The sequence below is a fragment of the Phyllopteryx taeniolatus genome, chromosome 4 (assembly GCF_024500385.1).
Source record: "Phyllopteryx taeniolatus isolate TA_2022b chromosome 4, UOR_Ptae_1.2, whole genome shotgun sequence".
Taxonomy (NCBI): domain Eukaryota; kingdom Metazoa; phylum Chordata; class Actinopteri; order Syngnathiformes; family Syngnathidae; genus Phyllopteryx; species Phyllopteryx taeniolatus.
The window spans coordinates 17,998,397-18,026,300 of record NC_084505.1 but is presented as its reverse complement, the minus strand read 5'-3'; the positions used below and the strand labels follow the sequence as shown (position 1 = coordinate 18,026,300).

Below are 27,904 nucleotides of genomic sequence, written 5' to 3'. Positions count from 1 at the left end.
GATTGTGCTTGTCTATTGTTGTGACTGATATCAGATCAAGTTTTATGACCATTTTAAACCAGGTATTTCCAAAGGGTTCACATATTTTTCTGTATATAATTCCATATGAATCTCAAGAACTAATGACTCATGAGTTCGATCTCTTGATAAATATTTTTGCAGACTGCAAAGGCCCAGATAAAGAAATAAACAACAAACCACTGATTATGATCAGCGAGAACATTCTCTTTATTATGTTTGGAAAAAAAAAAAAAAGTTTGCTGTAATTCTCTTTTGTTACAGTTTCAGAGTTCTGTACAGAATAAAAAGAAATAATCACTGCTTAAGAACAGTCAACTCTCAAACTAGAAAAACAAAAGGAAAGGGGGTTTACAATAGAAATTAGTAGTAAGACATTGTCTGAAGTGCAATGGCATAGCTCAGATGGGTTAAACATAAAACCAAAACAAATTCTAAATAAAAGTACTTCTCTATTTTTCCCAACAAACAGAAATTCTTTACAGAGTAGAGACTGTATTATCTGATGTATTTAAACCTGTAAAAACATATTTACAAATAGCCATTATCTTTTATATATATTTTTTTTCTTATAATCACATACTGTATGTCAGCACCAGTAAAAAACAAACAAACAAACAAACAAACAAATAACATAAAACAATAAACATTAACAATAGCATTTCTTTTCATGAAAATGTTGTCTACAGACTTGGTCCCAGAACACAATGATATTTGCAGGAAGTTTGTCTTCCTGAAGAGATTAAACAATGTCTGGATGAACCTTCACTTTAAAAAAGACAAGACTAACCCTAACACTGACGCAGGAGTGTTTCACCACCTCACAAGCTCCAAGCTTACTATTACTGCTCTGACAGTGTGCTGTTCATTTTTCATTGGACCCTGCCAGGAGCACAGTTCTCTGCAAACGTTTGGACACAAACACTGGAGTTTGAACTGCTTTTCACAAGAAAAGCTCAAATAAAGGGTTTGTTTTCATTTCCTGATAAAACTGCTACAAAATAAAACAACTGTCAAACCCCGTACAGAGGAATGGAGGACTTCAACTCCCCAAACGTGATGAAACTAAAACCTCATTTGCGGGTGCTAAAAGAAAAAAAACAGCTCTTCCAGGGTGATGGTGCTTATGTTTGTATTTAAAGGGTTGGATTATACAATACCGACAACAATTAAAACAAATGTGTTGATGGCATGGACTTACTTTACAGGGAAGAAGGCTTTTTGGTTTGTTAACTACAACGTCATCCTCCGAACGTTCACACCCTTTAACAAATGATACAATTATGGAAAGAAGAGGTGTTATCGCGAAAAGTATTGGAACTTTCCGACATGCTCGGGCGAAAGGTGTTTTGTTTTCAAACACTTCCAAAGATGGAGACTTGAGGCTTCTCACCTGTTAACCCCATAAGCTGTATGATGGTTTTTAAAGTATGGTAGAACAAGCAAACACACTCTATTGAATCAATCCCAAAGGCTTAGCAGTGGTTTATTTTCCTCGTAAAGCGCAAGAGAGGGGGACGACTTGCATTTCTTCACAGTAGCTTTTACAGCTTAACACAATTAGGTTTGAGTTGGAGCGAGAACATTTGTTTCATTGCTGCGGTACAGAAGAAAAGCCACGATGTAGCGAGCAGATGTGCCACACTGGAAGAGAAGGCTGTGCTGCAACAGGAGGACAAACACATTTCCAAAAGACAATCAAAATAAAACAAGGCTAATTTAAACTTTGCTTCTTTTCAATCGACAAAGACACAACCAGCGTCATTCTAAGAGGTAAAACACAGCAACTAAGAAAACAACAGGAGTGGGCTTAATGAGAGTATATATATATATATATATTTTTTTTTAAATAAAATAAGTCACTTGTGGTGCTTGGATACATTCAGTGCCCAGTGATCATTTAGACTTGAGTCAGCCCGATGCGTGTGATGTGGTTTGTGCCACACAGGCAGAGGGCTTCATGTCAGCTACCTCTTGCACATTCTCTAAGGTTACCATTTTGTTGGTGTGTATGTAATTTATATAAATGCATGTGGATGCACTTGCTTTAGCTGCCTTCTTTCTCTGCGTGTTCTTCAACTGCACATGGATGCTCGTCATCCACAGCCGCACACAGAAACAAGACCTACCCCCGCTCCCTCCCATGAAAAAACAAGCCGGTTGCTGAGCAAAAAAAAAAAAAAAAGCAGGCAAGGGCCGAGACACTCAATCGTGCGGCGAAAGAGATGAACATCATTGGCTCTGTTGTGATGTTGACAATTTCAACAGCGAACGGAGTGTTGCGAGCGAGGAATGATTCTCAGGAGACGGTAGGAAAGGTGGGATGGGGTGAGAAGGATGAGAGAAACAGATTAAATGAAGAGACTGAGAAAGAGATGGAGGAAGAACTATTTGTGTGAGTTGGAGTGTGTATGGGGGGGGGGGGGGCACATTCCGAAGACAGGAAATTGAGAGTACTTTCGACTCCCTCTCAGCTCCTCACAGAGTGGAGAGATCTGAAGCACTGAGCGTGGTGGCACAAACACAAATAAACTGCAACTTTTTCTTCCCCTTCATCAGTCTGCTGTGTTCAATCAGCTGCGCCTCAAAACGCAGTGTAAACGGGGTTTGCTTGAAAAATAATCATTCTTTCCGCTGGGGGGGGGGGAAGGGAATTTGCCAAACACATTTCTTAATCTCTATATGGGTTTTCGTTAATATGCACAGGACAAAATGATTTCTCAGTGCTCATACACACACGGAACACATGAAGTCAATTTGTGAACACGCCTAACAAACATGCCATCAACATTGCGCAGAGGGTGAATCGAAGCAACTGGACTTTTCTTGGTTGTTGAAGATGTTTTCGTGGTTAATTAAAAAGGCTTCTGAAGTTCAAAATCTTAGTTGCAGCGTTCCCATATTCATGTCTCTGGTCTGGTGGGTGTGTCCCTGGGATGAGGGTTATTACTGCAGTTGAAATATTGTTTATGCAGTGCAGTGCTATGACCTCTGCATTGGAGAGACCAAGCAACCGCTACACACACACACACACACACACACACACGTATGGCATAACTTAGGAGGGCAGCCTCTTTGGGGTCCAGAGTCTGCAGTTCAAAGAGAAGGGACACTTCACTGAGGAAAACAATGTCAAAGTCTTGAAGAAAGCCAAACCAGAAAGACCCTCGGAAACAGAGGAGGAGGTTTTCACCATCACTTGTCCTAACATCTCTCGTCCAAAGATTGCCTCACACACTGGGTAAAGTGGCCACCAACGAGCCATCGCTACACTAAACGGTCATTCACCAGCCACACCTGGTAACAGCAACCCTCAAGGGAAACACCCACCAGACACATTCATATCGAAAATTCCTCACCTAAGATTTATAACTGAAGAAGCCTTTTGGAAATGAAATGTCTGCCAACCAAGAAGAGTCAAGTGGCCAAAAATCCACTTGCGGATTACCATGACCTGGATGACTGAGAAGCTACACAGACACCAGTTAACATTGGAGCGACTCCTTTTGTGTCTTGAAATGTCGAGTTCATCCAGAAGAAACTCATCTCGTTTTCTTTTAGGCTACTGGCTGGGGAAAAACTCCTCCATCCAACCCTCGCTCGAGTCCAGCTCTGCTCCTGATCCATCCCCCAATCCGAAGGCTCCTCCACTGGAGGGCCCGCCCCCATATCCATAGGATGACATGTCTTGATTGGCTGTCCTTTGGTAGCCCTGCGTCTGACTACCAACCCCAACTCCCCCGGGTCCGTAAGGCCCACCTCCCCCACCAGCCCCTAAGCCCGGCCCCCCAGGGCCTGGCCCGAACGCCCCCATTCCAGTCACCCCTGGACCCATAACCCCCTGGTTTAACCCCTGGTTCATGACCATGGGCCGAGACTGGTTGGTCCTGGGCTGACCGCCCATGTGTGCACCCATCGGGCCACCCATACCCGCTGCCGGGTTTCCCACCCTGGGGTCCATCCCTTGGGCCATCCCCTGGCCTGGTCCCTGAAAGTGTTGCTTGGCCACACGTGGGGGATGACCTGGCTGCATCCCGTAGCCCTGGGTGGAGCTGAAGCCAACCCTGTCCCCTCCTGCTCCCGTAGTCCTTACAACGCCTGCCCCCATGCCTTGCAGACTCTGTCCTTGTTGCTGCGGCCAGCCTGCTGCGGCCATTGGCGAACCGCCCCCTCCAGCTCCCAGCATACTTTGCAGTCTTTGTGCTTGGGCTTTGGCATTAGTTGGGCCTTTGAGGGGTTGCTGGGCCATGGGGTTCATTAGCATCCCTTGTCCTCCGTAGCCTCCAGCGCCACTGCCTCCAGGGCCCCCAGGCATACTCCCAACCCCAGGACCGGCGCTTGCTTGCCGGGGTTGCCCTCCAGCTGGGTTGTGCTGCTGTGGAAGACCGAGGGAGGCTTGGACACTTTGGCTCTGGTGCTGCTGCTGGTGGATTATTTGGCTCATGGAGGGGCTGAGCACATAGAGAGAACCCTGGTTAGACCCTTGGGTGCTGTAGGGTAGGCCCATGTCACCTTGGGGTCCTACGGTGCTCCCCTGGCTCTGGACAGAACTCATCTGGACCATCTGTTGCTGGTTCTGCTGCTGCTGTTGTAAAAGACGTGCGGCCCGAATGCTCTGGAGAGCTTGGCTCCTGGATGCCAGATCTTGAGGAGGACCTGTGAATAAAGTAAATGACAGTTGTCAACACTGGAGAGCCACACGACGTAAGGCAAGAATAATAATAATACAAAAAATAAAATAAAAAAATGCACATTTTGGCTACGTTCCCACTGCGGGTCAACTCTGATTTCTTAGCCCAAATGTTTCATGTCAATGTGTACAATACAGTACATGAATCATTTCTGTATAGAATAATACTCTTGTAAAGTTTGAGGTTTAAAGACTCCAAAAGTATAAACAACAGTAGATAAATAAGAATGTTCCAGAACAACATATTTACTATATTAAATTCAAATCCTACCGTGCCAGAAGGGTTGTTAGCTAGTAATAGCACTTTCCTTTCAAAAAGATGCTCAGTGGTGGCACAACTGTCAAGGTCTTCTCGCGTGGAAATTGCTCTAAATCCTGTAATAAACCCACTTCTGACATCATTCCACTAATCCCTCACCTCGCAGCTTGGCGTGCAACAGTAACAGTACGAGAACAAAGACGATCACACTCCACGCTCTCCGGATTTGTGCAGTGAGTAGACTTACGGTACTAATAATTGTAGACATACTAAAAGTGAGTATGATTCTGAAATTTAAGACGAGGAACTGTTTGGACCTATTTTGTAGATAAATGGCTGGAAAACAACACAGTACCGATTGTCTTTTGGACTTTCAGTTACATATTCTCTGATACTATAAACGCCTTTCAATTTGAATTTCAACCTTCCTCTTCATCTCCCCATCATCCTCCCACCCACTCTCTTGTCACTTTCTGTTGTTCATCCCAGCCTCTCCGCATTCCAGATCATCTACCTATTCTTCTTGTTGCCACCCCCCCGCCATCCTCTCTCCCACTTCACTCCTCTCATCCATCTCTCTGACTTCACCGGAACTCTAGGGGATCCAGGACAGACAAGTTGCCTTGGTAACAGGCAGAGCACGAAAATCTCTCTCTCTCTCTCTTTCTCTCTTTTTTTTAAAGACTCACAAAAAGAGAGGCCAAAAAAAATCTAATCTCAATGCCGAAGGGTATATTTGACAGAAACAGATTGAGGGGATGAGGTTTGGTTTCACTGTGATATTCAAAAAGTCAAGCATATTCTGTTTAAAATGAATTAGGTGTTATTTGAAATATTATTCATATATCTGTTGAATTAGAAACCTTTACTTTGCATCGGGTTGCATTATGTGTATGGTTAAATGTTTGCAGATCTTGGTCATTCACCTTGATACTGACTGACTTGAGGGAAGGGATTCCTCTGGCCTTGGCCCATCTGTCTTGGGAGATGCTGCTGTTGGAGCTACGAAAACACACACACACACACACACACGCAAATATAATATAATACAAATAATATTATTTAAAACACACAGTAGAGCAGACAAATGATGATAATCCCGTCAAAGTGTTGACACTTGTTGATTTATGTGGGTAGTTTCATGTATACATGCACAAAGACAGTAAAAAAAAAAAAAAAAAAAAAAATTGGATGCAGGCATTAAATTGGAATTGGGAACTTCGACTGCAGTGTAATCCATCTTTGGATGTTTGGTACCGATAGATTTTCTCAGCTTGATCAATGTATACCTAGGAAGCAGAGGTTGCAGCCCATTCCATTTGTGTGTGCTATGAGAGCTGCTGCAGTTCAGAAGAGACACTAAACCTCAGCGGGGTGTTCTTCCCAGACAGCAATTGAAGTATCTCTGTGTATGTTTTTGCAGTTCAAATTAAAAAAACCAACACGGTGGGTGGGGACTTCAGAGTCCAAGACTGTTTAACACTTGATTCAATCACAGAGCGAGAAGTAACAAGAAAACAGCACATTATCACAGCAGGTGGCGTGTGGCAAATAACATGAACATAAGCGTGCACACATGCTGGAGAGATGAAAAGAAGTCGTGAAGAGGTGGCGGTGGAGGGTAATTAGACATGCGACCAGACAACAGTAGGGAAAGTCAGGGGATGAGCTCCTCTTATTCATGCACAAAAATACAGAACAATATAGGCAAAAATAATGATGACATGTAATGACCAGCACATACACACCGACCGTGGGCCTGGATGAAATGCTCACCTGTTCGGCCAGTAGTTGTTGCTGCTGCTGCTGCCGCTGCTCTCTGAAGAGTTGCTGCTTCTGCTGCTCCATCATGTGCATCTGCACCCTCTTCTCCTGCTCCATCGCCATCATCTGTTTCATCATGGCTGCCTGCTGCTGGTTACCCACATAGCCTGGAGGCGGACCTGACCCCTGGTTAGGCCCCACTCCTGATGCCACACCGCCGGCAGGGTGCAGAGGTGGGATGGCGCCAGGTGGTCGGGACATTCCCACTACACCTTGCTCCTAGAGAGAAAGTGGCAGGTCGTCAGTTCGATCTAGAACAAAACAGTCAATCACGTTAAAAAGCAAACGGGTGCCGACGGATGCAGCCGCCGACTGGCAACCACGGAGTTTCGCGTGTTAATGTTCTGTTTGTCTTTTGTATTTGACCGTGTAATTCCCTCATAACATCTTTTGTTATGATCGGTGACATTTTGCAAACGGAAACACACTTTTTCCACATTGATCTCATTTGGCGTTGTTGGTGGCTTCTGCAGATCAAACTGTTTAGTGTAGGAAACTAAATGCACCTTTCTGTCCCCGTTTGTTGTGTACTTAATGCTAGCTCGTTGTTCGGCGTAAGCTGCCATTTATGTTTATACTAGCAGTCAGTCAGCAGTGAGCTGCAAAAAGATACATTTTTTAAATTCAAGTGAATGTGTTTATTTCTTTTTGTCCACTAATCAAAACAAATGAACTTGGGGAACAAACATTTGTATTGAAATGCTACGATCACAGTTCAAATGACTCATTTTTTGTGTGACATGGGATATATTCTGTTCATGTTGTCATGTTGTAATGACAAGTTGTTACCCTAAAAGCGTTATATTTGAGTGAAACCTATGCTGTGTTCAAGAAAAGCTTGGGTTGTTGAAAAATATTTGGTTAAAATAAAATACGTGTTGGTAGTCGGCATTGGCGAGTACTAAAAATGAAAGTATTCTTATTCTATGTGAAAGAAGTGGTATTGGTGCATCCCCAAATATTTGTGCATTTTTGTGTCTTCAAAACAGAGATACAGCTAAGTTAGACACCCCAAAATGTCACAACACTGCCTAAATGTTGCACAAAAGCATACAAAAAGTGTTCCGCTGTCATCGTCCTGAGCGCTCACAAAATGGTTTGTCCTTACTGCACATGTGATATCCTTATTAGCATATAAAGAGCACTTCCTTCTCCACTTAGCCATATGCTAATCTGCAGTAGGACTAAATAGCTTGGGGAGCAGTTATGAAATTCTTAAAGCTTGACAGCTGAAATGGAGGTGGATACGGTTTCGACCTACTGGCAAGAGAAGCAACAGTGGATGCAAGGTACGGCCTTTAGCCTCATGCATTGGTATTGAAGCTCGAAGAGTTGCGCGCGTGCCCTGCGTCTTATAACACAAAAATCAGAATGGGTGTTTTCCAGATTGTGCACAGCAGACAGCTCCACACACACACACACACACACACAACAGATTGCTCGATGTGTCTCATCTACTTCAGTTGCACCACATTCAGACAACAGAGGCAGTCGTTTCAAGAACTGACCAACAGGTGGCAATGGTGACCTTTAAACATCTGTGTGCGTGCGTGTTTGCGTGTCATTGGTCTCCTCTGAGCAGATGGCTCAATCATGACTGCTCTGATCTACGATTCTGCCCCCCCCACACACACACACACACACACGCTACCCTTTTTCCACATCTCTCCAAACGCCCAACCATTAAAAAGCTCTTTCTTCGCTCCTCTTCAATCTTTTGAAAAGCACAGGGCACCTGGGCGCCCCCTTTGTTGTGAGTATATAAGTGGGTATAAAGCTCACATACGCTAGGCACACTGTAGGAGAATAATTCACTGTACGGCAAAAAGGCTGCCAAATGATAGGAGGAAGATGACATTTGAGAAGGGATGAGAGGAGGAGAGCTGTTATTGTGCAAGGAGGAGTGAGGGAGAAGATCAAGGAGGAGTAAACGGTGGCTCGGGGAGAAGAAAGCAACAGTTGCTGCGGCCAGGGCCAGATGGCTCTTGGATCAGAAGCGACGGTTGCCGTGCCTGGTCGCCCTTCACAACACTTGGCAGACACTCACGGTCCCGCACCAAATCTGTTACATGTAAATATTCTAATATTCTGCTTGGGATTCCTTTGACACATTTGTCTCTGTAGTCGCAAGTGCATCCTAACCCACAAATGTGAATATTGCAAAAGCAGAGAATCATTCCAGTTACCACAACTGTCTCCTCACCTATGGTCGCCTGTGCCCGCAAGACACTTCGTTCTGGCACATCTGCATTGTTCAACAGAAACGGGTCAGTGCCGATTGAGGCTGCCATGTACACAAGTCAAGTTGCCAGTTTGTTGCAGGAAAGGAAGAGAGGATGTGGTGAAAAAAAGATGCATTACAGGTTGCTTGTGGAGGATATGTGTGTGTGCGTGTGTGTGCTTGCATAATGTGTGTTTGTGTGTAGTGGGGGCTGTCAATTTTATTGGGTTAGGAGGCATACAGAGCCCAGGCAATTACATTACATGTGAAGCAAGCTGGGCTATAGGCGTGCGTGCGTGCGCGCGCGCGTGCGTGTGTGTGTGTGTGTGTGTGTGCGTGCGCGTCTGGTAAAAGAGGTAGTTCAGTTCTTTCCTGCCTCAGCAAAGCAGAAAAGCGTCTGTTTTTGTTGTGTGTGGAAAAGCGTAAGAATTCTTTTGTGCAAACATGCACACGCATACAAAAGGGATTGGTGTCTGTGTGCTCATCACAATGTCTTCCAAGGACGAGAAGAGCAGGAGCAGTAATGGACGGACGGACGGACGGACGCTTGTTTTGATTACAGTTGCAATCAACTTGAGTAACGGAACAGAATACACCTGGCCACTTTTTTTTTTTCTTTTTTCAAAAGTTCATGCTCAGCTGCCAAGATTGCTGCGGAAGCAGTTTGTGCAGAAATACATGGCGCTGTTGCCTCAAGAGTTTTACGAGTTTAGTGTCGTGACTCTCTCAATGCAGCCCTATGGGGGGCACAAGTCAGTGCAAACTGTAGGCCGGTCCCAAGCCCGGATAAATGCAGAGGGTTGCGTCAGGAAGGGCATCCGGCTTAAAACCTTGCCAAACAAATATGAGCGTTCATCCAAAGAATTCCATACCGGATCGGTCGTGGCCCGGGTTAACAACGTCCGCCACCGGCGCCGTCAAATTCAGCTACTGTGGGTCGAAGTCGAAGTCAAAGAAGAAGAAGAAGAAGAGGTGGAAAGCGGGTTCTTCGGCAGAAAGAGAAGAGGAAAACACAGAGCCTAGAACTGAATGTGGGGACTTTGAATGTTGGGACTATGACAGGAAAATCTCGGGAGTTGGTTGACATGATGATTAGGAGAAAGGTTGATATATTGTGTGTCCAGGAGACCAGGTGGAAAGGCAGTAAGGCTAGAAGTTTAGGGGCAGGGTTTAAATTATTTTACCATGGTGTAGATGGGAAGAGAAATGGAGTCGGGGTTATTTTAAAAGAAGAGTTGGCTAAGAATGTCTTGGAGGTGAAAAGAGTATCAGATCGAGTGATGAGGCTGAAATTTGAAATTGAGGGTGTTATGTGTAATGTGATTAGTGGCTATGCCCCACAGGTAGGATGTGACCTAGAGGTGAAAGAGAAATTCTGGAAGGAGCTAGATGATGTAGTTCTGAGCATCCCAGACAGAGAGAGAGTCGTAATTGGTGCAGATTGTAATGGACATGTTGGTGAAGGTAATAAGGGTGATGAAGAAGTGATGGGTAAGTACGGTATCCAGGAAAGGAACTTGGAGGGACAGATGGTGGTAGACTTTGCAACAAGGATGCAAATGGCTGTAGTGAACACTTTTTTCCAGAAGAGGCACGAACATAGGGTGACCTACAAGAGCGGAGGTAGAAGCACACAGGTGGATTACATCTTGTGCAGACGATGTAATCTGAAGGAGGTTACCAACTGTAAGGTAGTGGTAGGGGAGAGTGTGGCTAGACAGCATAGGATGGTGGTGTGTAAGATGACTCTGGTGGTGGGGAGGAAAATTAGGAAGACAAAGGCAGAGAAGAGAACCATGTGGTGGAAGCTGAGACAGGACGAGTGTTGTGCAGCTTTTCGGGAAGAGGTGAGACAGGCTCTCGGTGGACGGGAAGAGCTTCCAGAAGACTGGACCACTGCAGCCAAGGTGATCAGAGAAGCAGGCAGGAGAGTACTTGGTGTATCTTCTGGCAGGAAAGGAGAGAAGGAGACTTGGTGGTGGAACCTCACAGTACAGGAAATCATACAAGGAAAACGGTTAGCTAAGAAGAAGTGGGACACTGAGAGGACCGAGGAGAGGCGAAAGGAATACATTGAGATGCGACACAGGGCAAAGGTAGAGGTGGCAAAGGCAAAACAAGAGGCATATGATGACATGTATGGCAGGTTGGACACTAAAGAAGGAGAAAAGGATCTATACAGGCTGGCCAGACAGAGGGATAGAGATGGGAAGGATGTGCAGCAGGTTAGGGTGATTAAGGATAGAGATGGAAATATGTTGACTGGTGCCAGCAGTGTGCTAGGTAGATGGAAAGAATACTTCGAGGAGTTGATGAATGAGGAAAATGATAGAGAAGGGAGAGTAGAAGAGGCAAGTGTTGTGGACCAGGAAGTGGCAATGATTAGTAAGGGGGAAGTTAGAAAGGCATTAAAGAGAATGAAAAATGGAAAGGCAGTTGGTCCTGATGACATACCTGTGGAGGTATGGAAGCATCTAGGAGAGGTGGCTGTGGAGTTTTTGACCAGCTTGTTCAATAGAATTCTAGTGCGTGAGAAGATGCCTGAGGAATGGAGGAAAAGTGTACTGGTGCCCATTTTTAAGAACAAAGGTGATGTGCAGAGCTGTGGCAACTATAGAGGAATAAAGTTGATGAGCCACACAATGAAGTTATGGGAAAGAGTAGTGGAGGCTAGACTCAGGACAGAAGTGAGTATTTGCGAGCAACAGTATGGTTTCATGCCTAGAAAGAGTACCACAGATGCATTATTTGCCTTGAGGATGTTGATGGAAAAGTACAGAGAAGGTCAGAAGGAGCTACATTGTGTCTTTGTAGATCTAGAGAAAGCCTATGACAGAGTACCCAGAGAGGAACTGTGGTACTGCATGCGGAAGTCTGGAGTGGCAGAGAAGTATGTTAGAATAATGCAGGACATGTATGAGGGCAGCAGAACAGCGGTGAGGTGTGCTGTCGGTGTGACAGAAGAATTTAAGGTGGACGTGGGACTGCATCAGGGATCACCCCTGAGCCCCTTCCTTTTTGCAGTGGTGATGGATAGGCTGACAGATGAGGTTAGACTGGAATCCCCGTGGACCATGATGTTTGCAGATGACATTGTGATCTGCAGTGAAAGCAGGGAGCAGCTGGAGGAACAGTTAGAAAGATGGAGGCATGCACTGGAAAGCAGAGTAATGAAGATTAGCCGAAGTAAGACAGAATATATGTGCATGAATGAGAGGGGTGGTGGGGGAAAAATGAGGCTACAGGGAGAAGAGATGGCAAGGGTAGAGGACTTTAAATACTTGGGGTCAACCGTCCAGAGCAATGGTGAGTGTGGTCAGGAAGTGAAGAAACGGGTCCAAGCAGGTTGGAACGGGTGGAGGAAGTTGTCAGGTGTGTTATGTGACAGAAGAGTCTCTGCTAGGATGAAGGGCAAAGTTTATAAAACAGTGGTGAGGCCAGCCATGATGTATGGATTAGAGACAGTGGCACTGAAGAGAAAACAGGAAGCAGAGCTGGAGGTGGCGGAAATGAAGATGTTGAGCTTCGCTCTCGGAGTGACCAGGTTGGATAAAATTAGAAATGAGCTCATCAGAGGGACAGCCAAGGTTCGATGTTTTGGAGACAAAGTTAGAGAGAGCAGACTTCAATGGTTTGGACACGTCCAGAGGAGAGAGAGTGAGTATATTGGTAGAAGGATGATGAGGATGGAGCTGCCAGGCAAGAGAGCTAGAGGAAGACCAAAGAGAAGGTTGATGGATGTCGTGAGGGAAGACATGATGGCAGTTGGTGTTCGAGAGGAGGATGCAGGAGATGGAAAAGGATGACGCGCTGTGGCGACCCCTAACGGGACAAGCCGAAAGGAAAAGAAGAAGTGTCGTGACTCTCTCACAGGTAGTGCTCATTGGCATGCCAATGTCCTTGAACCTCACAATATTACACCTCAAACTTTAACCCCTCCGATAATATCTGAGGGGTGTGGAAACATGCTCACTAAAATAAATTGATACATCAAAATCAATAATTAAAACGTGGTGACTGACAGCCTGAACAAAATACACCAAGTGGACCTTCTTCACTTCCAGGGGCTCTAGTCTGCAAATCTGCACAGATTAACAAACGGACACTCAATCTGCTATATGCGGCATGTCAGGTGATCAAAAGCGTAAATTGGGAAAAGATGACTTCCTGTGTATACTACGCTGACGAGCCTAAGAACCTTTGATGATTGTTTCGAAGCCGAATTTGCTAAAATGTAGTTTTCCTTATAGCTGGTGTATTCGGCCAGACGTTACATACATGTATATCCTTTATTTACACAAATATGAGATATGTAAACACAGGGAAGTCTAAACATCAAATCTAGTCATCTTTGGTGGCTTTGTGGTGACATTGTGTGTTCAAAAAAGACATTGTAGATGTTTAAAGTCCCCACGGTTGCTATGTCATAGTCCCCTTCGCCATTCACCGGCGCGAGGAGGAAGTGATTTGACCCGTTTTTGCCGAATGCGGAGGTAGGCTACGCATATACCGCATACACTTGTACGCGCACTATTACAGAATTAGTTACACTTTATGCAAAACTGAACATGCATCACCCCGAGATGTTACAAAATGGTTATCTTATTCAGCTACACGAGAGGGGCAAAACATTAGAAACAGACGACAAGGGTCCCAAGCCCAGATTTAAAAAAAAAGGGCAACGCCATGTGTAAAGACACCACACATGCAATAACGAGGACATGAGGATGTAAGCAGCCAGAGCCACCGTTTCCTCATGTGAAGAACATGCCCACCCACCATCCCGAACACCCCCTCCTCATATTCACATAGTCCGTTTCTCCTCGAAGAGAGTTGTATTCAAACTGTTGGAGAGCAGCCTTGCTCCCCACAGTGGTTTGTTTAATCTCTAACATCTCTGCCCTCTAAACCCGAATTGGCCTATTTCTGAACTACACACATAGTGTACATGTCTACGAAAACACTACATTTATTGGGCAGCTTGTACAGACACTCACTGATTAGAGAACCGCACACAGGACTCAATCATGTGACAATTCGTCAATCAACCTGCAGTGCTGTGAAACCCCTGATTTTAAAACATGCAATGTCAATAAAGATTCGAATTCTAAAACAGTTAAGAGGTTTTCTTACTAACATGGGTGTACTGTAGCATACATTTATCAAAATACCCAAAAACTATAGTATACTTTTCACCCCATTTTTGTAGTCTTGCTGAAATTAACCTTTTATGAGGGGGCACTCCTGTTTCATGCAAATGACTGAACCGATGCTGAGTACTTGGTTCTCAAGCATCCCAGAGTCTTAGAGAAAAGAAGGCAGGCCATAACAAAAGTCATTAGCATTTTCACTCGTGGAGGCAGCACTTCATTCTCCAAGTCAAATTATACTTATCTTTGTGTGGTGGACCTGCGCATGTGGCACATGCAGCTGACACCTAACCAAACACAACCCCACCCCTCCAATCCCACAAACCAGTCTGGTTTCCCAGTAAAGGTGGAAAACCTTGGCGTGGGGGAGTATTATGTTGGTTTTAAATCTCAAACAAAATCCAGAATTTACACTTGTTGGGTGGGCAGTATAACCATTCCAGAGAACTATTTGTATATATTTTTTTTAGTATAGAAGTAATCGATTTTCCATAATACCTCTCCTTAAGGTACAGTAATCCCTCGTGTATCGCTGGGGTTACGTTCCAGACAACCCCTGCCATAGATGAAATCCGCGAAGTAGCGACCAAGCATTTATTGTATTATTTACATCCATTTTAAAATTGCATGCATGCATGCATTTCATTATCAACAAGTGTTATTTTTATGAGCTGCACGTATTATTTTTGTCCACTTAGGGCCACCAGCCACACATTTTACATCTTAGTAACTATGACTATGAACGAGCGTGTTTGCCTTTAAAGCCTGGCACTACTCTGTTGAGTGATGTGAACGTAAACTTATGCGGACGTGCTTGTGACAGGCGATTTCTTGCCTATACCATTGGCCAATGTGGTTCGCAGCGATAGTCTTATTGAGGCTACTGGCAGGTGTGTTAAGAATGTGCTTTTGATTACTCTATTTTGGTACAGTTTGTTCAACAAAGCAACTAATGCTTAGATAAGACTAAAGGATTTTAGCCCTGTTATTCGCAAAGCAAAGCAAATTGATTTAAATAACACATTTCAGACACAAGGTCACTCAACGTGCTTTACATGATTAAAAGCATTTCAAAACAAGGGAAAAAACAGCTTATAAACATTTAAAACAAAGAGAAAAATAAAAGTACAACTAAGACAGCGTACAGTACATGAAAGATCATTTAAAAGTAGCCCCCTAAAAGAGGCTTAACAACACCACTGATAATGACATAGTGCCATCAATCAACCATAAATGTGAAATAAGCATAAATGTTAAAAAAGAACACATGCATTGAACAAACGACTGGTAACAAACACACATTAATAACATAGATGAATGTCTTTTTTACTATAATAATTCAAATTTGCATGTCACAACGAATTATGGGAACTGTGTGGCTTTTCAGTCATCACACTAGCGGATATTAGCCCAAACGTAGCGTCCCTATTGCCGCCCAACCTTGCTGCTTTCCGCTGTTCGGATAAGGGGAATGCTTGTTGCATGCTATTTTGAGGCAGCCCCTCCACCCCCGAGTGTCCATTGTCAGCGCAACGTAAGTCATGAATCATCGCCTCCGTGACAGCGAATAAACCACACTTTTAGACAAGTATCGTAATAACTAGACTTTACAGCGATTTTATCGGGCTGATCGGTATCTGCCGATATTTAGCATTTTATGTTGATCGGCTGATCGGCTTTAATGTCACAATTCGCCGATCCTATCAATGACGTAATTGATTGGCTCCACAATAGACATTTACTCCGCGTCGCTGCGTGCACAGTATATTTGAATCCAAAAGCTAGTTTATTTTTAGCCTTGTCGCGTGTCTTTTGACTTAGTATTGGAACTTTAGTATTGGCCAAGTTATTTAAAAAAAAAAAAAAAAACATGTCAGCGGTGTGGAACAGACAACACGTCTGAGACAGACAACACGTAATGCCCAGATCAAACTACAAGACAAATTTGCTCTTTCACGATTGTCAGACTACTGCAATAAAATCTTGTATTCCGATACCACCGCATCCCTTTTTTACGACCATTGGGCTTTATCTTGTCAACTCAAATGCGACCGGATACACTCTTTACTGTGGCGACGACAACAAGAGTGGATTGCGCCGACTGCATTATAAGGACAAAATGGGGGAAAACGTGTGTTGGTGGTCAGGAGAGGATGTTCGTTTAAGGCTTGCTTGAGTTATGTTCACGTACTTTTACGATACGGCACAAAAGCAGGCAATAAAATGTTATGTAGCCTAGCAAGCTAGCGGTAGCACGAACAGTTGGACGTAAACATGCCGCCGTTCTGTCGAATCATGCTATAAAGTTTCGGTGTGGGTGAAGTAATTTAATTAAAAATAAACTCATTTAATGACAGTAAGTTAGCACCCATTATTTCTGTCATGTAATATTGGTTTGACCTGACTGAATAGAATACACGATCTGACGAGAGCAGTGATTTCCAACCTTTATGGAGCCAGGGAACATATTTTATAATTCAAAAATCTCACGGCACACCAACAAACAAAAATGTCACAAAAAGTGGATACATTAATTACAGTTTTGGTTTTTGGTTTCGGTCAAGAAGTTTCATTTCGGTGCACCACTAATAATAATAATATATAATTATGGAAAATCCCTGTAACGTCAACGCCAACTAATTTATTTCAACGGATACGCACGCCCAAAAAAGCACTTTCGGTGGATGTCCAGATATTTGTCCAAGTAGAAAACTGAAACTGGTCATTTCGAAAAAAGCAATGTGAATTCATGATGAGTATTCGATAAGTGGTAGTGGCTAAAAGTCAATAATGCTCGTTATAACAACAATCTGGAAGTGAATGAAGACAAGTCATTTAGTAAGTAGACTAACATTCAGAGCAGCAAGAGCCAGTCAGCCATATGTGCCGTCAAAGTGTTTTACCGCTTTCCTATTTGTATGCTTCACTATTAAGAGTGGATAATTCTTTTTAAGAAAGAGAATTTGTGGTGTTACTCAACCTCGCATTATGCGTTCATCATTCAAACTTAAACTGTTATTTTCTTTCGTTTTATAATTAAAAGTGGTAAAATGATTGCTATCTTTGTATGATCGTACTTGTTGATGTGACTGTACAGTAAATCAAGGTTCTACGATGGCAACAGTTTTACCCTGGAACAAATTACCATGTCATTATTTCTTAGATTCCCAATAAGTAAAATAGAGACAAACTGGAGGTCAATCGGCTAGCGTTCCATAGAGTGTTTGAAGATACAGTATGACGCCGAACCGATATGGGTTGTACTTTGAGTGTGCCATGCATTCAAAGCATGCACACAGACAGACAGGTAGGAGAAAAGAAGGAAATGATGAGCTGATGTTGAATAATTTCATGCTAATAAATGTATCATTTCATTTTTCCCGATAGGCAGAAGTGGTTTATTGGAGGTGCTTTGCTTTCGGCCGGTCCTACGAAGCTGATTATTCAGGGGAATAAGATGTGACAGAAGGTGGAATATGACCCACTGTAAGAGGACTGAAGTAAATCATCTTCACCACACAGGCGAGGAAAAGAAAAAGAGAACGGAGTGAGGAGATGAGATCATTGGTGACCGGCAAGTGTTTGTGGCGAGCGAATGAATGTACCAGCCTAAGAGGGACCAGGTGCTACAGTAAATCACCCTGGAAACGGTCACCATGGAGACGTTAAAGACACACTGAGTGTCTGAGTGTGTGTTTGAAAGAGTGACTGAAATGTGCATGTATTTCAGCTACGTTAATAGCGTGTGTAGTGGCAGTGGGGGGTGAATTGGAGAAAGAAAGGGATAGTGATGTGTTTGCATGCAATCCAACTATGGCGGCTGAGAAAGGTATGTCTGAGCTCCATCTCAGAGTCACATCAGGTGGACTACTGCTCTTTTTTCTGCCGCTTCTCTTTTACCCCTCTTTGTATTGTATGTGTCACTCTTAAGTGAAGAGCCTTTATATCATCACCTGGTTTACTGTTCATGTTAATTTGTTCCTCAATGTACACACAGCACCGCGTATTGACAGAGAAAAATACAGAATTGTTGACATTTTTGCAGATTTATTAAAGAAGAAAAACTGAAATATCACACAGCCATAAGTATATAAACCTTTTGCTGTGAAACTCATATATTTAACTTGGGTGCTGCCCATTTCTTCTGATCATCCTTGATGTTGGTTCGACACCTTCATTGGAGTCCAGCTGTGTTTGATTATACTGATTGGACTTGATTGGGAAAGCCACACACCTGTCTATAGAAGACCTTACAGCTCACAGTGCATGTCAGAGCAAATGAGAATCATGAGGTCAAAGGAACGGCCTGGAGAGCTCAGAGACAGAACTGTGGCAAGACACAGATCTGACCAAGGTTACAAAAACAACTCTGCTGCACTTCAGGTTCCTAAGAGCACAGTGGCCTCCATCATCCTTAAATGGAAGCCGTTTGGGACGACCAGAACCCTTCCTAGAGCTGGCTGTCCGGCCAAACTGAGCAATCGAGGGAGAATAGCCTTGGTGAGAGAGGTAAAGAAGAACCCAAAGATCACTGTGGCTGACCTCCAGAGATGCAGTCGGGAGATTGGAGAAAGTTCTAGAAAGTCAACCATGACTGCAGCCCTCCACCAGTCGGGGCTTTATGGCAGAGTGGCCCGACGGAAGCCTCTCCTCAGTGCAAGACACATGAAAGCCCGCATGGAGTTTGCTAAAAAAAAAAAAAAAACACCTGAAGGACTCCAAGATGGTGAGAAATAAGATTCTCTGGTCTAATGAGACACAGATAGAACTTTTTGGCCTTTTATTCTAAGCGGTATGTGTGGAGAAAACCAGTCACCTGTCCAATACAGTCCCAACAGTGAAGCATGGTGGGGGGCAGCATCATGCTGTGGGGGTGTTTTTCAGCTGCAGGGATAGAACGACTGGATGCTATCGAAGGAACAATGAATGCAACCAAGTACAGTGATATCCTGGATGAAAACCTTCTCCAGAGTGCTCAGGAACTCAGACTGGGCCAAAGGTTCTCCTTCCAACAAGACAATGACCCTAAGCACACAGCTAAAATAAAGGAGTGGCTTCAGAACAACTCTGTGACAGTTCTTGAATGGCCCAGCCAGAGCCCGGACTTAAACCCAATTGAGCATCTCTGGAGAGACCTGAAAATGGCTGCCCACCAATGTTCGCCATCCAACCTGACAGAACTGGAGAGGATCTGCAAGGAGCAATGGCAGATGATCACTAAATCCAGGTGTAAAAAACTTGTTGCATCATTTCCAAAAAGACTCATGGCTGTATTAGGGCTGCTTCTGCTAAAAACTGAGCAAAGGGTCTGAAACTGATATTTCAGTTTTTCTTTTTTAATAAATCTGCAAAAATGTCAACATTTCAGTTTTTTCCCCCTCCATATGGGGTGCTGTGTATACATCAATGAGGACAAAAATGTTTTACTTAAATGATTTTAGCAAATGGCTGCAATATAACAAAGAGTGACAAATTTAAGGGGGTCTGAATACTTTCCGTAGCCACTGTATGTGTATTGCGGGAAACATACAGAGCGACCAGGAGCGGCCTTACACCTACACGTAGCAATAAACAGCAGGGAAGAAGATAACAAACGCCGTGTGTGTGCAGTGTGTGTGTGTGTGTGTGTGTGTGTGCTCTTAGGACACGGCCGGTATTTGAGTTCTTTCTGGAGAGAATTGCGGGATCAGTGTCATTACACGGCTGGTAGTAGAGGTAGAAAAATACTCCGGAGTGTCCATCCTCACATCTCTGTTTACCTCCCTTCCTTGGTCTTGTTAGGACAGGAAACGACCCTCCTTTTCAATGTCCTCCTTCACGGTCTCACTAAATGTTGTGTCCTGGCTTTTCTTTTTGTTTTCCTCCCCTTCCAACACTCTCCTCCTCTCATCATTCTGTTTCTCGCTCATCTTTCTATCATTCATCTCCATTTTCTGATGTCTCTCGTCAGAGCTATCTATCCAGATGCTTCTCCGCCCTTCCTCCCTCACTCTCCATCCACCTTTCCCCTATTCCTTCTGCTTTTGTTAACTTCTTCTTGACAGCCTCATTAATCAACAGTATACAACTCTCACTCTCACTTTTTTTTTCTGCCAGTGTGTTTTTCTCCATTGAAGATCATCGAGCATTACTCTTGCTAATGATCCTTGTTTTGATAAGCTCGCTTTCACTATTTACACCTTCCTTCTTTCTTGGTTGGCCATGCAAACTCCACCTCTCTTTGTCTCTGCCTCCATCTCTTCTTCTCTAAATGTGTCTTTGCCTCTGTCATAGAGCCCTCATTACACCTCCTCCCCTCCTCTCCTTTCCCGCCCTCTCCCTCTCTCTCTCCAGAGAAGCCATTAGGTGCTGCTGTGAGGCTATCACTCTTTTGCTCTCTCCCACTCTTTTTCTTTCTCTAGCTGTGGTCTCAGGGCAATAGGCTCTCCCCTCCTCCCCTCCTGCAGCATTCCTCCCCAGCCTCTCCATCTCTTGCTTCCTGTCTTTCTTTAGGCACTCCTTTTCTCTCCCGCCGTCTCACGTCTTCATATCACTGCTCTCTCTTCCGCATCTTTCCTCTGTGCCTCCTTCCATCTTGATTCCTCCACCCCTTTTGTCTGCCCCCTCTATCCCTGCATTCTGCTGTAATCCAATGAGATAGACTTCTCTGTACCCTCTGCATGTAAATGAATAGAATCCACATGGAGAGTGATGTTTGCATTCAAATTTGTTTGTGCTACACCTATAATTAACTTAATTAATACAAATATCAAGGGAAGATCTGCTTAGGGCGAAAATATCTTTCCATGACAAGTTAAACCACTTAAAAAGGATTTTGTTGTACAGAATACTAATATATACACTTCCAATATATTGAGTCACGGATACAGTGTTGAATGAGCATACATTTTTTTTAACTGAGGTTATTGTGTGTGGTCTTGGGGAAAAAATGTTCAAGACCTGTGGTGGGAGATGATGTCTAAATCCCATTTTCTTGTCCATTTAGTGTATTAGAAGAAAAACTGTGCCAACAAGCCCCCGAAGAATCTACTGAGCACAACCTCTCTTTCATTCCTTTTGTCTTCCAGGATGAGCTGCTTTTTTTTTTTTTTTTTGGACAAGCTGCACCTTCAGCTATCTCCATCGCCCCTGACTCTGCCCATCTATGTATGCCATTAATCTTTCCTGCTCCTTACCCTTCCCTCTCTAACACGGGGGAGTGAGACAGCGAGAGTGAGACATATGGCGGGAGAATGACCATTAACTCCAAGCCAGCATCTCCAATAATTCCACAGGAGCTTATTACCCACAAAGAGCCAAAATGGCCTTCGGTAATATGATGAAATCTTCTGTGAAAAGTAGAAATGGGACTAAAAGCGTAAGAGTGTAGAAATACTTCTACTCCTGAGCTGCATTATCACATTATTGCATTCTACTTATCTATCCGTCTGTCTCCCAACTTCCAACATTTTGTACGTTAGGCTTTCTTTTTTAATTTTCTATACTTTAGTTCCTCCCCCCCCCCCCCCCCCCATCAAATCAGACGAAACATCATACCGTTTCTCCGGAACATATTTTCTTCCCTTCACGGGAGTCACTGGGTTCAGAAAAAGGATGGAAAAGGCTAATATTTCATCAAACTAGGTATCGGTGTGAGCCCATAATCTAACCAAAAATGCAATTTCAAGGACATGAGTGAGCATATGATGTGAGCAAAAGGGATGCCAAATTGGAACCACAAATGGGCCTGAGAACACAATTTGCTGTCATTGCTAACAGCTACTGGCGGTGTTAAGGGTGTGTGTGTTTTAGAGAGTGAGTGCATCGGAGTACTGAAATAAGCCCCATACTTTCTCCCGTCCTCCACCGTGTTGTTCCAAAGGAGGTGGAGAGGTGATCAACAGACTCAGGAAAACACATGGCTAGTGAGAGACAGAGATGTGCAGTGGTAGACAAAACAAGCTTCAGAATGAAGCCAAATGGATGGGACTTCTTCATTATAAAGCAAATCAATGTTAGTTCTGATCCTGCTTAGGGTGGCTGGGAGCTGGAGGCGAGCCCAGATAACCACTACGTCTTGAAAGGTCGCCAGTCAACCATAGGGCATTTACAGTATAGAGACAGACGACCCTTTACACTCACAAGGTCACTAAGTCGGAAGTGGACTCACGCTGCCTGCAAAGAAGTCCGGCATGTGAACCGCTACACCACCTGTGACTTCCATTCCCCTACGAGTAACTATTTCTTGGACCAGGAAATATCAAACACAGTAGATGCATACAATTGTTACCTTTCATTACAAAGTTTGACGAGGCACATTCCCTTCTTTACAGACTTCAGAAGACTTAAGAGAATAGAGGTGCTATATGATAATGATTGATATAAAAGACTGGGTGGCACGGCGGAGGACTGGTTAGCACGTATGCTTCAGTTCTGAGGATCCATATCCCAAAAACATGCACAGTAGGTTAATTGAATACTCTTAATTGTGCGTAGGCATGAATGTGAGTGCGAATGGTTATTTGTTTACACGTGCCCTGCGATTGGCTGGCGACCAGTTCAGGGTGTACCCCGCCTCCTGCCCGAAGATAGCTGGGATAGGCTCCAGCATGCCCGCGACCCTCGTGAGGATAAGTGGTGTGGAAAACGCATGGAAAAATATACAGATTGAAATCATGAAATCCGGGTGAATCCAGATGTCTGGTCACCGTGGTAGCAAAGCTGTCGATCTGGAAGTAACTCTGCTGAAACATACTAAAACAGAGTGTTCGCTACGTAAAATGCAACACTGAAGAACCAATTAGCTTGGTTGTGACCAGCGATCACTCGTCCCGTTGCGATTATATTTCAATACAACAATGCCATTGAGCAAGAGATAAGAAAAAGTGAGGGCTAGGTGTAGGAATGAAACGAGAGGGACACGGATGCGAAACTGTTAATAAGAGAATGAAAACAGTCATCGAGAAGAAAGGAAGCGAAAGAGCAGGAGAAGGAGAAATATATTGGTGAAATGGTTTTAGAAGGTGAGAACCGAGAGGTGTAAACAAATACTATGGGGGGAGACGGGGGTAGTGGGAGGAAAGCAAAGACTGAGGCAGAGAAAACAAGCTAAACCTTGTGTTTGAGTCAACAACACGAGGAATACTGAAATAGAGAAAAGGCGCGAGTTGAGAAATGTACGGAAAAGAGGCGACGTGATATACACAAAAAATAGATGCTTGAAGAACGATTAAAGACATTTCGATGCATCTGCGACATGTCAACTGTTGACAGCACAGAATCTAAGGTGAGGTGAGGAGGGGGGAAATGGGGCGATGGGAATGAAAAGACAAGAGGAAAAACTAATTATTGTACGAGTCTGCTAATTAGCTCTGGCTCGACTGACAAGCTCGGCAAGGCAGCGAGCGTTTACTGAAGAATTGACACTAACCTGGTGGCCTGGGCGGGAGGGGCCTGAGGTGAACGGGGGAGGAAAGATGGAGTGAGGCGTGGAAGGCAGAGAGGGAGTAAGGGAGGTGGGGGGGGATGCATGAGGAGACAAATGGATGGTGATAGAGAGGAAGAGTGGGGGAGGAGGTGGCAGTAGCAGTCTGAGGTTATCTGAAAGCACTCCATCAAGCCAAAGACAAAGAGAAAGAAGAGCGAGGGACTCCGAGGTACAAGATGGCGATGTGACATCTGTTTGTCCATACATCGAACAGTTTTGACATGAACTAACAGCCTCATTAAGTCTTGAACTGCAGCAGTTAATGTCAACAGCGGCATGGAGTCCCTGATAAGAGTGTATCTATTCTGATACTTGCATGCAGGTGGTGTGTATCAATGATCGGAATAATCAATAAATACTGTTTATACTTGGACATTGATTTTTTTGGTAATGTTCGAAGGCAAAATTCACAGTGTTATTTTGCTGAAAGAAATGATAAATGTGGTGTTTTGTGGTGCTTGTGCCGTGAGTTTCCTCACTTCTTGGAAAACAAAGTCTCAACGTAGAAGAAGGAACAACTGATCATTTGCATTTCTTCACTTGTGGCGAGGTACGCCACGTGTCGGGAACGTGGCACATGACAAAATGCTACTTTACTGATCGCATACACATGCTGCGGTTAATGGTTACTGGTGGATTCAAGCACGAGCGAAGAGGGCGAAATGAAAGAGAGGGGTTAAGTCGTTGAGTATGAAGGGATTTAGACCTCAGAGGAAAAGAGGAGAGAGAAGGAAAGTAGAGCAATCAATGACTCAGTGAGCGTGTAAGTGTTTAACTGTGCCATACTGGTGTTAGTGAGTGATAAGAAAATGTCGAGGGGCCACAGTGACGCTAATGCTAGCAGAGCTCCACCACTTTCTTGATTTTGTTCCTGCTTTTATGCGTCCCTGTTGAGACTCAAGAGACGTGGGAAGCCAGGAGCATGCTGTGGGAGTGAGAAGAAACACCCTCCACATACTGTATATGTCATTTCTCCTTTCTCTTTTCTCTTGAGACTGTGGTGCCTCTCCACAGATGAGTGATCCAAAATGATTGATCCATGATATTGACAAGCTCTACTTTGTTTGCGTACATGTTTATCTGTCCTGTGAGACTAATTTTATGCCTCGAGGTTGTGCTCCAAAGAAATCAATGACAACAAAACCTTTCTACCTGAGAAAACCAATGACTGTGGGCTTGGCAACACACACACGCACACACACACACACACACACACACACACACACACACACACACACACACAGGCGTGTGTCAGTGCGTGTTAAACACTTAGCGGCACTTGTACGTAGATTTTTGCACATCCACTTTATCCCCATAACAAAGAGGGATAATAAAGCAATGTGATAAAATGTGCATTCCTACTATTTCCGACATTGTCTTTCAAACCTGGAGGTGATCATTAGTGATGGCTAATGGCGGCCGAGGTGGGCTAATGCGTCTGTCAGGTGCTCTCAGAGAGCAGAGTGGGCCCATTTGTGATGTGGCTGCTGAGATTGATTGGGGGTCGGCGAGAGCAGCATATCCTAGCGTTGTTAGCCTTGCTCATTGACCAAATGGAGATCAATACTGAGAGTGGCCCGAGGACAGTCTAACACATGCATGCGCTAATGTCCACACACACATTCCCACACACAGAGTACCACCCAAATGTTGTGTATATATCGTGTATATAGACATTACTCTGTGGATAAACATAGAAGAAAATAAATCAACACACACACATCCGCCAGTAGTCAGTGGTCTAAAAAACGTTAAGGATTTGACCATTAGGAGGGAGGCATGAATCAGTGGTAATGGCTACCAGGGAGGGACTTTATTGATAGATTACAACACATGCACAAGCATATACACACATAAACAAAGCATATGTCTCAAAATACAATTAGGGCGAAGGAACTACACAATGTCTGAAGGTGTGTAAGAGTTGGATAGCCACTGACAAAACAATGATGGGAATAAAAACGTGATGCCAATTCATTAATCGATGACTATGCCTATTGGTGGGGCAAAAAGGAATTTACATACTGTACGATCATAAAGCTGTGAGACAAATTCCAATCAGGATCGAAATGCGGCGCAGTCTCTCACTAACATACGCTAACAACGCATCTAGCTCATGCATGTAAAACAATAAATAGGGCACTTACTGAGTGTGCCTTCTTGTGCTGCGTGATGACGATAATTATAACACTGCGATGCTAACTAGTTCATTACGCAACATTCGTAACCTCAAAATGTCATAACAACAGTGAATATTTGTATGAAAAGCACTTCTAGGCCATAAATGTAAAACAAGCACATGAAAAACAGTAAGTACGACGGTAAGCCACAATTTCAGTTACAGGGGAGCTTTAGAGACCGTTTCAGAGGGTGAGTTTGAGGAAGACACATTTGTCAGCTTGTTCTGACATGAAAGGAAACTTCTCAAAATAACTTACTGCTTTTTTACATTTTTGTTTCACAGTTGGTCAACTACTTCAGGCTTGAGACATGATTCCTTACATGTACATACTGTTTAAGTACTCTGCCATGTATTGTTTTTTTCTTTTCATCACTTAGTGGTTTTGACGTAACGTTATACGTGTTAGTTAGACACAACTTCACGCTGTCTCTGTAAAAAATCTTCATGTCGTGTCGTTATTTAGAAAATACTTAACATCTTTGAGTTACTAGTAACAACTTGTTAACGGCATGTTTTGCAGATGACCATCTTCAGAATCAGAATCATCTTTATTTGCCAAGTATGTCCGAGAAAACACACAAGGAATTTGTCTCCGGTAGTTGGAGCCGCTCTAGTACGACAACAGACAGTCAATTGACAGAGAACACTTTGGAGACATAAAGACATTGACAAAAAAAAAAACGCAGGCACGGAGAGAACATGCAAACTCCACACAGGCAAGGCCGGATTTGAACCCGGGCCCTAACAACTGCGAGCCAGGTGTGCTAACCAGTCACCCACCGTATTGCCTTGACTAAAGCCAAACCATGAAATTACTATTTGCTCTTTTCACCTCAAATACTACACGAGTGTAGCAACAGAGGTAAACTTATACAATACACATCAAAATAAGATGTTTTAAAATCGCACTGTAATATATTTCGTAATATCGCACACCACTAAACGATACAGTATCTGTAGTTCAACAATGATGGAGAGAGAGAGAGAGAGAGAGAGAGAGAGAGAGAGCTGTGAATCCATGCACTCTCTGGACATCAATTGTGGGTAACTTTCTGTGCTTGGCCCTGAAGGCAGCAGGCTTAAATGTTTAGAGACTGAATTCCAAGGTGAGCCACAACCTCACAATGAAGGTTATTTCATCTGAAAAGAGTGAGGAACGCAACAAAGTAGGTGGAATGAGAGAGGAGCAGAAGGAGGTACGGAAAATAAGCTTCTATATATAGCCTGATGTGACATTCCAGAGGAGAATAATACTGTTTCCTCCTGCCGCTAATGCTGCTGGAGGAGGACAGTAATGGATAGACGTGGAATCAAACACATTAGCATGACAATGATAATCCCATACTTTTGACAGGCTGAACTACATACACAAGTATTATAAAGTGACACAATGGGTTTTCACTTTTCAGCAAATGTTTTCTTTATAGTGAAATGGAAGCAAAGTTCATCTCAACTTGTTTGTGAATGTTTTCAGATTGAGTATGTCCTAACTGTATATCACAAGCCTTCTGCCAAGGAAATTAGGACATTTTTAAATTAGGTATGGCAAATGGGGTGATGGGAGCAGGGGAAGTAGAAGAAATAGAAGAGTGGAGAAAGAAAAACCTGGCTGCCAGTTAGCCTACTATAGTGTATTGTGGATGAGTGAATGTGACTATTTATAAAAAAAACAAAACTATATGACACACTTGCACGTGATTCATGATTGAAATTAATTGCCAACCAATAATATACTGTAAACTCATTCCAATTCCTGAAAGTAAAAGTAAGCAAAACAACAACAAGAAAAAAACAGTTTGAAGTGAACAAACTTGACGCCCGAGGAGTGAGTAAAAATGTAAACAAAAATGACGGCTAGAAGGATAATGACACAACAGAACAAGGCAGGGTAAGTTTGTGCAATTTCAGCAAGAACTGTTCGTGCTGTTCCCGACGGGCACTAACGAATAATCGGCATCACGTTAAAGCCATCGCGCAATTCAAGTAATTTCTTGATTCACCCAAGGAGCATTCTTGGAGATGCTTTAAGGTAGAGAGTGTCATTGAAGTCCAATATTTTTAACGTCTGCGAGGACTAAGTCATGCACAGTATTG

At 43.7% G+C, this 27,904-nt stretch overlaps 1 protein-coding gene across 1 annotated transcript in view; it reads right to left on the bottom strand.

Annotated features, from left to right (window-relative positions):
• Positions 1–204: 204 nt before the first annotated feature.
• maml3 (mastermind-like transcriptional coactivator 3) overlaps positions 205–27,904 on the bottom strand; it is a 130,370-nt gene continuing 102,670 nt past the window's right edge. Inside the window, exons 4-6 of the mRNA XM_061770106.1 lie at positions 6,744–7,010; positions 5,894–5,969; positions 205–4,674 (exon numbers count right to left, since the gene is read on the bottom strand). Of these exons, the coding sequence (XP_061626090.1) occupies positions 3,581–4,674; positions 5,894–5,969; positions 6,744–7,010 (1,437 nt within the window). The 3' untranslated portion in view covers positions 205–3,580. The remainder of the gene's footprint in view (positions 4,675–5,893; positions 5,970–6,743; positions 7,011–27,904) is intronic.